Consider the following 12223-nt stretch of genomic DNA (forward strand, 5'->3'; position numbering starts at 1 on the left):
GTTATTGTACCACCCCAAAATAACCACTATCACTGTATTCTTCTACATTCTAGAAGGTTTTTTAATTCATATATATATATAGAGAGAGAGAGAGAGAGAAAGAGAGAGAGAGAGAGAGAGAGAAAGCACGAGTTTTGTTTTCCAAAAATGTGAACTACTTGATTCTTTAAATTTTTTTGATCAAAATTCTACATGCATGACTTGTTACACAAATAAAAATGAATTGCCGTCCACTATCTCCCTCAAATATCCCGTTTCCCAGAGGCATTCATTTTCAACTCTTTTTTAAACGCTGTATCGCTGTATCACATGCTTCTGTTACTACATCTTAATTTCTCGTTCTGCACATGAGCGATTAAATTCCCACTATGGATGACGAAGCCTTAGCTCTTTCACTCATCCCTCACTGTCCCTCCTTACCCCCTGCCACGTAGTTACCAGCACATAATTATGAATTTCTCCTTCTCTAGCTTTTCAATGTAATTTTTTGCTTGGTCAATTTTTTTGTGCTTAAATTGTAAATGTGTATAAATATTCATCAGAGCTGAGTCATATAGTTTACTATGATTACTTTTTCTGTATATGCTTTGGTTTCTCCAGAGTTGATAATTTGCTTAGTTTTCTATTTATTTATTACTTATCTGTAATCTAGGCTTCCCAGGTGGCTGAGTGGTAAGAATCTGCCCGCCAGTGCAGAAGACACGGATTTGATCCCTGGGTCGGGAAGATCCCCTCGAGAAGGAAATGGCAATCCATTCCACTGTTGTTGCCTGGAGAACCCCATGGACAGAGGAGCCTGGTGGGCTACAGTCCATGGGGTCACAAAAGAGTCAAATACGACTTAGTGAAATTATGAATCTATAATCCATGAAGCTGTAATCTATTACTAATGTATCTCCACACTTCCCCTCAGTTCTGGCAATCTCTCAATTCCTTATTCTGTCAATTTCATGTTCGGTAATAGATCCTGGAACTTCTGAGCTGCTTTGATCTAGAATGATGTATCTCCAGACCTCTGTCTTGGGGATCTCTTTACCACCATCCCGAGAAGTCTGTCACCTCTCTGTGGTTACATTTCTTGTTTCTTTATCTCACTTCATTTTCTTTCTTGGTTCACGCCCTCAATTTGTGGAGCATCTTTTCTTATTTTGCTGAGGATATTAATGTTATTTCCCACTGATTTGAAGATTTGACGGTAAAGCGTCTTCCTACAATGAGGGAGACCTGGGTTCAATACCTGGGTCAGGAAGATCTCCTGGAGAAGGAAATGGCAACCCACTCCAGTATTCTTGCCTGGAAAATCCCATGGACGGAGAAGCCTAGTAGGCTACAGTCTATGGGGTCACAAAGAGTCGGACATGACTGAGCGACTTCACTTTCTTTCTTTCTTTGCCTTTTTATACTAGAGGGTTTCTTCAAGTGCTTAGCAAGCCTAAGGAGGCTAGTCCTGTTTAAGAATGGACATTGAAAAGTTGATTGAAAGCTTTCTACCCACAGTAAGTCTTGTCACTTCTGCTCTGGTTTATTTTCTTGGTGAACCTCCAGCATTGTCATCAGCTGACCAGATTTTCCAGAAACATCTCTGAGTCTTTTTTTTGGAGGGTATAACCCCAGCTGTCCTGGGAACTGGGTGGGAAGAAGGCCTCAGGGGAGGAGAGGGTCTCTGGAGGAGAAACTTCCAATTTTCGGGCAAGACTGGGGAGGAGCAGTCATTTGGCTGCATAGAGCTTGGGAAGGAGTCTGGGTGTATAGCTTCTTAATCAGGCTTCCAAGCAGTCCTCCTGGTGTTGGTCCTACATCATGCACTTTCCAGGGCTACCTGGTTTAACCAGTTCCTGAGCCTTCCTTAGAGGTCCCCCGGGAAAATTATATTGAATTTTGCCTTCCCCTATTGCTGGCTGTGAATCCAGCTTACTCCGCACTGCTAAGCAATAATCACCTCTCCATTTGCTTTTCAGCTTTTAACATTTTATTGCTGTTGTCTCTTTTTCCACGTTATTTGTTCTTATATGTATATATTTAAAAAATTTCTTTATAATTAAAGTGGGACAAAACAGAAGCTAATGTGTGTTTTCAATCTGCCATCTTAACTAGAAGTTCCTACATGTTTTTATATATGTAATATATAGAGAAGTTTTAAAAATAATGTTTTATAGAAATCTGTGCCCTTGTATATTCTTTTAAAACCATAGTCTTCAGCCTTTAGCATCCATCAGAGGGATGGTAGGGATGGAGGGCTGGTGAGCTCAATAATTTGCATCTCTACCATGTTCTCAGCTGATGCTAATATACCTGGTCCAACAACTGAACTTGGAGAACAGTCCAATGCTTTTACACAAAGCATTGTGTAAATTGTTATGCACTGTTTTCATTGTGTGGAGTTAAGTTAATTAAATTTCTATTCTAGTCACTTAGGTTGTTTTAAATTGTTTTCTTATTATAAACAGTGTTGCCATAACATGTCTTGACCCTGAACCTTTGCATGTTTTAAAAATCATTTCACTAAGATGAAATCTTTGAAGTAAAGCTGCTAGACCATTGGTCACCAAATACTTATTGGGTTCCTTCTCCACCTGGAGCCTGTTCTGAGCTCTATGGATGCCATGGTGAGCAATACTGTCTGTCTTCAAGCTGCCTAGAGTGTCCTGGGAGGAGACACTCCCAGGGACAATAAATGCACATGTGAAAAAGAATAGCGCAGTTCCTGATAAATGCTATGAAGAAAGGATCTTCAGGATTTAGAAAAGGGGATTTTGAGGGATAATTTGGAGAGTTTTTGCCCAAGAAAACTTGGAGTCTCTCAGGGTTATTCCTAGTCCTGCTTTTCTATCTACCCTCACTCCTGGCTTTAAAGACTAGCTATATCCAGCAACTCTAAAATTCCTATCCTCTCAACTCTAGAATTTTATATTCAGCTGCCTACTCAGCATTTCCATTTGCATGTTTAATAAAGTCTTACACTTAACATGTGCAGGTCTGATATCTTGATTTCTCTGGTCAAGCCTGATCTTCTGCCACCTCCCTTGTCTCAGTAGGAGCATCTCCATTCTTCTTGTTGCTCAGGCCCCCAAACCGTAGACTTCTACTCATCTCCTCTTGTTTTCTCATACTTCACATCCAGTCCATCAGCAAATCTTCCTGATTCTGCCTTCAGCATGTGTCCAGGGTCCAGCTGCCCCTCACCATCTACAGGATCGCCACTCCAGCACAAGGACCCATTGCCGTGGACCTGGCATCATGGTCTCCTGTGTGCCGTCCCCTAATTCCATTCTTCATAGCAGCCAGAGTAACCTTTTAAAAATCAGAAATGAGATTATGTTGCTCTTCTGTTTAAAAGTCTCCAGAAAACTCTTATTATGCTTAGTTGAAAATCTAAAGGACAGATCATGGCCAACAAAGCCCTTTAACATTTTATTTTCTTGTCATCTAACAATTCTCTCTGGTCATCTCCTGCCACTCTTCCTCTCACCCGTGGTGCTCTAGCCACACTGGCTTCCTTGTTGTTCCTTCAGGTTGACTCTGCTGATAGGCTCCCCAGATCCTTCAGCCTTACTCTCTGATTTCATCCAGGTCTCTGCTCAGGTGTCACGCTCCCCACAGGGCTTCTGGGACCACCCATGTGGGAAAGGACAGGTCTCCTCCCTTCCCCTTGCTCTGTAGGCCCCTACATTACTGTTTTTCCATGTTGCTCTGAACCACTGTCTGGCAGGTTTTTTTTGGTCATTTACTGTCCCTCACTACTAGTATGTAAGTTTAAGGAGAAATGAGATACTGTACACAGTCACTCCCCAGACCTGGAAGAGGCACAGAGTAAGATGGACAAGTATTTGTGGAATGAATGCATGAGGGTGAAATAATGCCGTGGGGGAAGACGCCCGGAGCATGGGAGTGGGAGAGGTGCTGCCTCAGCTTTTGTTTGGAGAGCCTGTCGGAGAAGGGGACAGGGAGTTGAGGCGTGACTCAAAGGAATGACACACTTTTGCTTTGCTTAGTAGTTGTTTGTCCTTTTATTTATTGGAAAACTTGCTCCTGATCACTACAAAAAAATCCAGAAAAGACAGATAGCTCCTTAGACTCACACACCCCACTCCCACAGAGAACCAGCTCTTAACATTTTGGCCAGTTTTCTTCCAAATCATTACTGCCCTTTATTGCCAAGTTGCTCTGTGTAAAGATTCTATCAGTAATTTTAAGATATTTAAAATACCTCTTTGGATTTTGCTGTTTTTCTTCTTTTCTTGTCCAAAATAGTTGCTTACACTTAAAAAAAAAATCTCCATTTGTCCCGTAAGAAACGACCTCTGTCTGTTCCGGGTCTCTTGATGGAGTAGAATATTCGCTGCGGAAGGAGAAGGGGGTCATGAAGATGAGCGTACCACGGACGCTAGCCTTCTGCTATCTGTCATTACTTTGGCAGAGAGAGACAATTACTCTTTCAGATCTTTTGAGGTAAGCTGGGCCTCTTACGATGATGCTTTTGCTGATTATCTTGTGACAGCCTGTGGATATTTTGGATTTTACCAGGAGGCTTCAATTAAGGAAGGGAAAGATTAGGTAGTTTGAATTCTGACTCTGAAATGTAATTTTCCCTGGGCTAAGAATTCATCTCCTGGGTTTCCTTATTTATATAGTGGAAATAATACTATTTATCTTACATGGGGTATTAGAGAATTTATCATCCACTGTGAATAAAATGCTTTGAAGGTGAAAAGTGACATTTAAGTACCTGCACAGTATTATTAAGTATTTTTCATTTTTAAGAGAGAAGATGAACAGATGACCTTCACATGGCAAATATTAGTAGTAAGTTATACAAAAGCATACCTTGGTGTTGTTAAGAGCTAAAAGATAGGTTGTCTGTGTTTATAAGCTAAAATGGAAAACAAAGCTATTACAAGAACCTGTTACATGGATAGTCAGCATGTACAGTTTTCAAGATTATCTGCAGGGTTTTATAGGTAATGAATAAATTATGGTATGGTATGTAAGAATATCTCATTAAATAGAAGATGTACCACAATCATTAATGTGTTCATTTTTCCTTGCTCATTATGTGTTCTAAATGATAACGTTTGAGTTTCTCAATGTGTGGAGTGATTTTCAGAGCATAGATTTGGAACCAGAACCGTGGATTCGAATCCTGGTTCTGTCACTTATGTGCTATAGGACCTTGAGTAAGTTATTTAATTTCTTTCCGCCTCTGTGTCCTCATTGGTAAAATGAGGTTACTAGTAATATCTACCTCAGAGAGTTGAAACTACTCTCAGTACTTAGTACTACATGAAAAGCACATAGTGCCTGGTGCAGAACAAGAACTCAGTTCCAGTTATTGTTGTTTATGTTTTCTTTATCATCATCATCATCATTGGCACTAGGCCCTTTGATTAAATAAAGTGCCTCCAGTAAATGAGAATAGTGCCTTTGAATTTGGCCACATCAACCAAATAACAAGGCTTTTCTCAGATGTGATTAACTTGACATGCAGATAGTCCATGATTCAGTGAATTTTACTGTTACGTTAAAACCTCATCTTGTTCTGTCCGCCCTCATTGGGTGATCTCACCCTTCCCCACGGCTCTAATTACCATCTGTATGATGACGACTCCCAGATCTGGATTTCTAGCCCAGACTTGTCTAGTGAGGGCCAGACCCATATATTCACATATTCAGCTGCCTGCTGGATACTCCTTCATCATCTTTCTCCTCAGTTCATCTCTTTCTCCACTGATTCCCTTCTTCATTAATACCCTGTTCCATCTCATACAGGCACCTGAGACCCATCCTTGACTCTTTCCTCTCACTGCATATAGTTTAACCAATATGTCCTCTCAATTATACTTGCAGAATAACTCTGAGAACCATGTTTCCCCCATTCCCTCTGTCTCTGTCTTCACCTGGGTTACTTAGCCACTTCCCAGGTGAATCTTGTGCTTCTCCTGTCCATTTGCTCCTGGTAACCCGAAGGATCTTACAGGAAGGATCGTGTCACTGGAGCTGGATGAAAGGGCTAGCTGCTCTTTCTACACAAGGCAATCTGTAAGGGGGTAACAAAACTCCCCTAGAAATCTAACAAGGAAGAAATAATAGTTGCCCAGAAATAATAGAGAAAATTATTTGCCCCAAAATTCTTCTCAGGGAGAATATTTTATGTGGTTGGAGGGTCGGGATAAGATCCTACACGTTTGTCTGTCTCTCTCCCCCTCTTCTTCTGCCTCTCTCCTCACCCCTCTGTCTCCCTGCTTCCTTTTTTCCTTGCTTTTCCTTGCTTCCCACTCCAAGGGGAATTGTAAACTGCCTTCAAGAAGATTAGATCTAGTTAGCTGGAGGGCTTTTATTTTGCTCTGTGGGCCATACAAATTTGAGACCTGGTTTAATTGTTTGAAGGAATAGAAGAAAAGACTTTACCACTGGTCCTCTCTCTCTGCTTTTCTTGGAAAAGAGCTGTAAGTCACAGGTTCTCAAAGTGTGGTCCTGACCAGCAGCATCAGCAGCTTCTGGGAATTTGTTAGAAAGGCAAATTCTTGGACCCATTCTAACCTTCTGAGTCAGAAACTCTGGGAACAGGACCTGGTAATCAATCTCTGTTTTAATAAGCCCTCTGGGGATTCTAAGGGATGCTAAAGTTTGAGAACTACTATTGCTACACCCTGAATAAACTATTTAAAGAACATTGATTTGAAGGCCCTACATTATTAGCCTTTCCACAATACCCGTGTATCTTATACTGATCCTGTATGTCACTTCTCTGTTAAATCCTTTAACAGCATCCTCCTTAGGATAAATTCATAACCCTTGAGGAGCCTTTAAAGGACCCTGTATTAACAATTATAATAAATAAAAACAGCCAACATATATTCATTCTACAAATATTCGTTGAATATCTGCTATTTGCAGGTGTTGTTTTAGAGTCCAGACCCTTGAAATACATTTGTGAACCATATAGATAGTCCCTGCTCTCCTAAAGTTTAAGACTAGAGGAGAGGACAGATAAGCAAATACATAAATATAGTAAATCAGACAAGGGAATGCTGTTCAGAAGATTGAAATAGGGTGATGTGATAGAGAATGACCAGATGGCTACTTTAGATAGGTTATTAGGGAAGGCCTCAATGAGAAGGTGGAATTTAAACTGCACTCTGAATGAAAATAAAACCTGCTGTTGAGTATCAGAAGTACTAGCATTCCAGGTAAAGAGAGGTTGCTAGTGCCAGGCCCTAAAGCAGTTGCAAGCTCTGTATGATCCAGGAGCAGAGGAGGCTGATGTGATGGGAATGTGAATTTGAAGGAGTAGGAGGAAGATGAGGGCAAGGAGATAATAAACAGGACCAGACATAGGTCTTTGGAAACCAAGTTAGGAGTTTGGATTTTTTTTTTTAAAGTATAGTTTAAATACAGTTCACCCTTTTAAAGTATACAAGTCAGTGGTTTTCAGTATATTCACAGGGTGTGCAGCCATCACCTCTATTTCCTGGATGTATTTATCACTCCAAGAGGAAACCCATTCCCATCAGAAGTTTGCCTTTAAGTGTGATAGTAAGCCACCAAAGAGTTTAACAGGAGAGACATGATCTGATCTGGTTTATGTTTTCAAGATTGTTCAGGCAACTGTGAGGAAAGTGGATTCTAGGTAGACACGAATGGAAGCAGAGAGACTGGGTGGTCTTTTCTATACTTAGAGCAAGAAGTAGTGGCTTGGATTAGGGTGGTGGTGATAGAACTAGAATGAAGTGAAGGGGTTCAGGATATGTTTTGTGGGTGGACACAACTTACCTCTAATGCAGTGCTACTTAAACCACCTGTAATGAATAACTAGTTTGTTAAATTTCAGTCTGTCACAGATTGGAGCTTTTGGAAAGTACAGTGGTATTATAAGTAGAGATAGTATCTCCAGGGGTCATGACTGGAGTATTGGTTTCTTGGTTAGGAGGGGCGAATGAGACGCTGTCAGTCTACCCCACTGCTCTTCTTTTGTCTCTGTGTTTCTTTTTACCCTTTCCTCCTACCTAGCATACTGTGTATTTCACTTACTTGTTTTGTCATCTTGGTCTTCTCAGTACAATGTAAACTCCATGGGAACAAAAATATTTTATTGTTTTTTTCACTGCTGTGTCTCCCAGCCTCGAATAATGTTGGGTATATAGTACTCGATAAATTTCTGTCGAATGAATGAATGAATTGTAGATAAGTATGTATGAATATTTATTTACATTTATGTGCTAACTTCTTCAAACTCAGTAATTTACTATGACCAGTTACTATGTACCAGACGTTGAGACAGAGTGGTAAACAAGTGTTTCTTTAATTGTTCGTCCAGTGACAGGTACCTACCATGTACTGTCATAGGTACTGGGGACCAATTGGAGGGCAAGGAGGTAGTCTAACAAGGAACACAGAGATCAAAAAGGTCTCCCTGAAGAAGTCATTTAAAAGATGAGTAGAAACTAATCACGTCAGAGAAACTAGGGATAGACAGAAGGAATGCCATATCTACAAGCCTGGTAAATTGACAAATAAGATAAACACACCTTTTAGAAATATTTTATCTATTTGGGCAGAAACAGAAGAGATTATTAGATAATCAACTAAATCTTGTCTCTGCACAAGGGAACAGAAATATAGATATTTTCAGGTTAATTGTCCTTAAATCTATTTGAGATATACAATATACTCAACTGCTTCTTACCTTGTCTTTGAAATATAACATTTTCCCCTCTTTTGTTTACTTTGCCAAATCAGTACATATCTTATATTGAAACTTTTTCAAAAACACAGATTTGTTGAAGAGGAACATATTCCTTACATACATGCTTTTCAGCATTTTCCAGAAGAGATGAAATTATATGGACGTGACAAAGGAATCTTTGCCATAGAGGTAAATTATTTTCTTTTTTACTTTGTAGTCACTTATGAGACATTAGAGTAATTTGGTGATTTATATTCATCTCCTGATTTACTATTTCATGTTGAAGTTTAAAAAAGTCAACCACTTTTTGTTCTATTCAAATATGAAACATTAATCATATCTTAATAAAGAGTAGAACTATTATTTATATTTTCTTTTTGTGGTTTCTTTATTCTCTAGGCTATTCTCAAAATATAGCTTTAGTGTGAGATGTGTGCACTGCAGATAAATGTATTGTTGAGACTAAATTTCAGAAGTTTTATATAGAGAACTTGAACTAATTTCAAATTTTAAAAAACAGTGTATTTTGTTGTTATTTGCTCACTATGTTGCGTTAGAGGAAGGAACTGAAAGTTACTATGTTAGGGCTTCCTGGTGGCTCTGATGGTAAAGAATCTGCCTGCAATGTGGAAGACCCGAGTCCAATCCCTGGGTCAGGAAGATCTCCTGGAGAAGAGAATGGCAAACCACTCGAGTATTCTTGCCTGGAGAATCCCATGGACAGAGGAGCCTGGCGGGCTGTAGTCCACAGGACTGCAGAGAGTCAGATAGTACTGAGCATTGGCACTTTTGTTTTGAGAGGCACTGTTTTAAGACCTTTGTTTGCATCAGTCCTCCTCTAGCTCTCTTTTCATGTTTCCAGTGGAAGATCTTCTGTTCTTTTAATTATGAGCCTTTATCACAATTTATAGTACTCAAAGGTTGTATGCCCTTTGCTCTTCATCAGGTTTTCAGAGTACTTAATATTAATATTAAATATTATCCTGCATTTGCCCACTTAAGGAATTCTTTTCATAGGCTTTCTTAACCTTCACAGCCTTTACGTTGTTTTCAGTTTGTTTCAAGAGATGTTTGTGATCCTAACTAAACCTCTGCATGAGTATGGTTCACCATCTTCCCAATTATACATGTGAGTAAACACCTCAGAGTGAAGTGAAGTGTTAGTCACTCAGTCATGTCCAACTCTTTATGACCCCATGGACTGGGATTCACCAGACTCTTCTGTCCATGGGATTCTCCAGGCAAGAATATCGGAGTGGGTTGTCATTTCCTTCTCCAGGGGATCTTCCTGACCCAGGGATTGAACCTGGGTCTCTGGTGGCTCAGATGGTAAAGCATCTGCCCACCGTGTGGGAGACCCAGGTTCGATCCCTGGGTCGGGAAGATCCCTTGGAGAAGGAAACGGCAACCTATCCAAGAATTCTTGCCTGGAAAATCCCATGGACGGAGGAACCTGGTAGGCTGTGGTCCATGGGGTTGCAAAGAGTCAGACATGACTGAGCGACTTCACTTTCTCCTGCATTGCAGGCAGACTCCTTACTGTCTGAGCCACCAGGGAAGCTCAAACACTTCAGAAGGTGGAACCTTTTGCCGAGGTCATTGTACACAGTAGTCTCGAACTCGAAGTACAGCCTTCTGTTCTTTTTTTTTTTCCCTCATTTTGTTTTGTATTGTATAGTTTCTGTGGTGATGTCTTCAAATTCACTGATCTTTACTTCTTGAATTTGTAATCTACTGTTTTTTTTCCACTATTTTTTTCATTTCAGATTCCATGTTTTTCATTTCTAGAAATTCCACTTTAGTCTTACTTTTCATTTTGCTCATTATGTTTATGTTTTCTTTTTCATCCTCCAGTTTATTGACAATATTTACAGTAGATGTTTTAAGGTTCTCGTCTACTGATTCTGTTACCTCTGAGTCTGTTGACTGGTTTCTCTCCTGATTGTGTGTCGTGTTTTCCTGCTTTCCGTGCTTGGTGGTTTTGATTGGATGCAGACAGTGTGAATTTTGTGTTGATGGATACCGGATTTTTGTTCTGCTGTATGATTAGGTAGCTTGGATATCAGTTTGATCATTTAGAAGCTTGTTTTCAAGCTTTTTTATGGCTGTTCCAGAGCTTTTATTCTTGGACTAACTTAACTCCTGCTGCTAAGTGATGTCCCTCTGAAAGACTTCACCTAGTGCCCCCACTATTATGAAGCCTCTCCACTCCAGCTGGTGCCTTATGTGAGCTCTGAGAATTGTCTGGATTCACTGGGGGGAAAGATCCAGAGATTTTTTTTTTTTTCTCCCCTGGCCTCAAGTTTTTTGCTTTTTTTTTTTTTTTTAAAGCATGCAGAGTTTGGTACTCAGCCAAAGACTGAGAGGACCCCTTTGCAGACCTCCAGAGTTCTCTGTGCATCTGCGTTCTCACTCATACTGTGTCTGCAAATTACAGCCACCCCAGCTTCCAGGGACTCTAATCTCTCTAACTCAGCGAGACCATGGGGCTCTGTTTCACTCTCTGCTCCCTGCACTGCAGGTTGCAGACTGCCTCCAGGCAGCATCCTGCAGCCGTTTGTTTCTCTTCTTTCAGGGCATAATCATCCTGTGCTTCCTGTTTTCTAATGCCTGAAATTGTTTCATATATTTTTTCTTTAAAAAAAGAAATTATTTATTTACTGTATCAGGTCTTAGTTGCATCTTGTGGGGTCTTTTGTTGCAGCACACAGACTTTGATTGGGGCACATGGACTCAGTAGTGGCATGTAGTCTCTCTAGTTCCGGGGCGAGGAGCCGGAGCACACGGTCTCAGTCGTTGCAGCATGTGGACCCTTCAGTGGTGCCGGCTTCGGTGGTTGCAGCGCTCAGGGCATGTGAGATCTTAGTTCCCCAAATAGGAATCAAACCTGCATCCCTACATTGCAAGGCAGATTCTTAACCACTGGGCCACCAGAGGGAAGTCCCCTTATATATTTTCCCCAATTCTCTGTTTATCATGGGAAGTCAATTCCCATAGTAGTTAGTGCTTTAAGGGCAGAAATAGAAGTGTTCCAAATACTACTTTTTAGACATTTAGAAATAGAGTCAATATTCAGATGCTTTTTAGCTAATTGTTACCTAAACAGTTCTTTCTTGAATGCCTGCAAGTATCCAACTGCTCATTTATTCCTGGATTTTTTTGAAAATTATAATCTCTATTCACAAATACTGTCTAATCTTTGCTTCTGAATTTTCTACCAGCTGGACCATGTTATTGGAGGATCATGGTTATAAACTTTTGTTTATATAAAATTCTTGCCCTAATAACAATCTCTTTTGTTGACTAGTTTTAAATTAATCTTGAGTGAAGGGGCAGGAGTAAAAGAGGGGAATGATTTCTTATAGAGATTTTGATAGAAAGTATAAGTTTAAAATAATATGAGACTATATCTGGATAACAATAACTATTTTACTTTGCCTTTTTCACTTGTATCTTAGCGAGCTTTTTTTTGGAGGAATTAGCCTTTATATATATATATATATATATATATATAGTTTTTAATTGAAGGGCAATTGCTTT

The 12223-nt window shown here is 40.0% G+C and overlaps 1 protein-coding gene across 4 annotated transcripts in view; it reads left to right on the forward strand.

The window, feature by feature from the left end:
• TAF1B (TATA-box binding protein associated factor, RNA polymerase I subunit B) overlaps nucleotides 1-12223 on the forward strand; it is a 52048-nt gene that overhangs the window by 13555 nt on the left and 26270 nt on the right. For 3 of the 4 annotated variants that reach the window (XM_061154799.1, XM_061154800.1, XM_061154801.1), the window contains exons 7-8: nucleotides 4293-4449; nucleotides 8773-8872. In XM_061154799.1, the coding sequence (XP_061010782.1) occupies nucleotides 4293-4449; nucleotides 8773-8872 (257 nt within the window). Of the gene's footprint in view, nucleotides 1-4251; nucleotides 4450-8772; nucleotides 8873-12223 lie in introns of all 4 variants that reach the window. The other variant, XM_061154802.1, reaches the window with a different exon arrangement.

This window comes from Dama dama, chromosome 11 (genome assembly GCF_033118175.1).
Source record: "Dama dama isolate Ldn47 chromosome 11, ASM3311817v1, whole genome shotgun sequence".
NCBI lineage: Eukaryota > Metazoa > Chordata > Mammalia > Artiodactyla > Cervidae > Dama > Dama dama.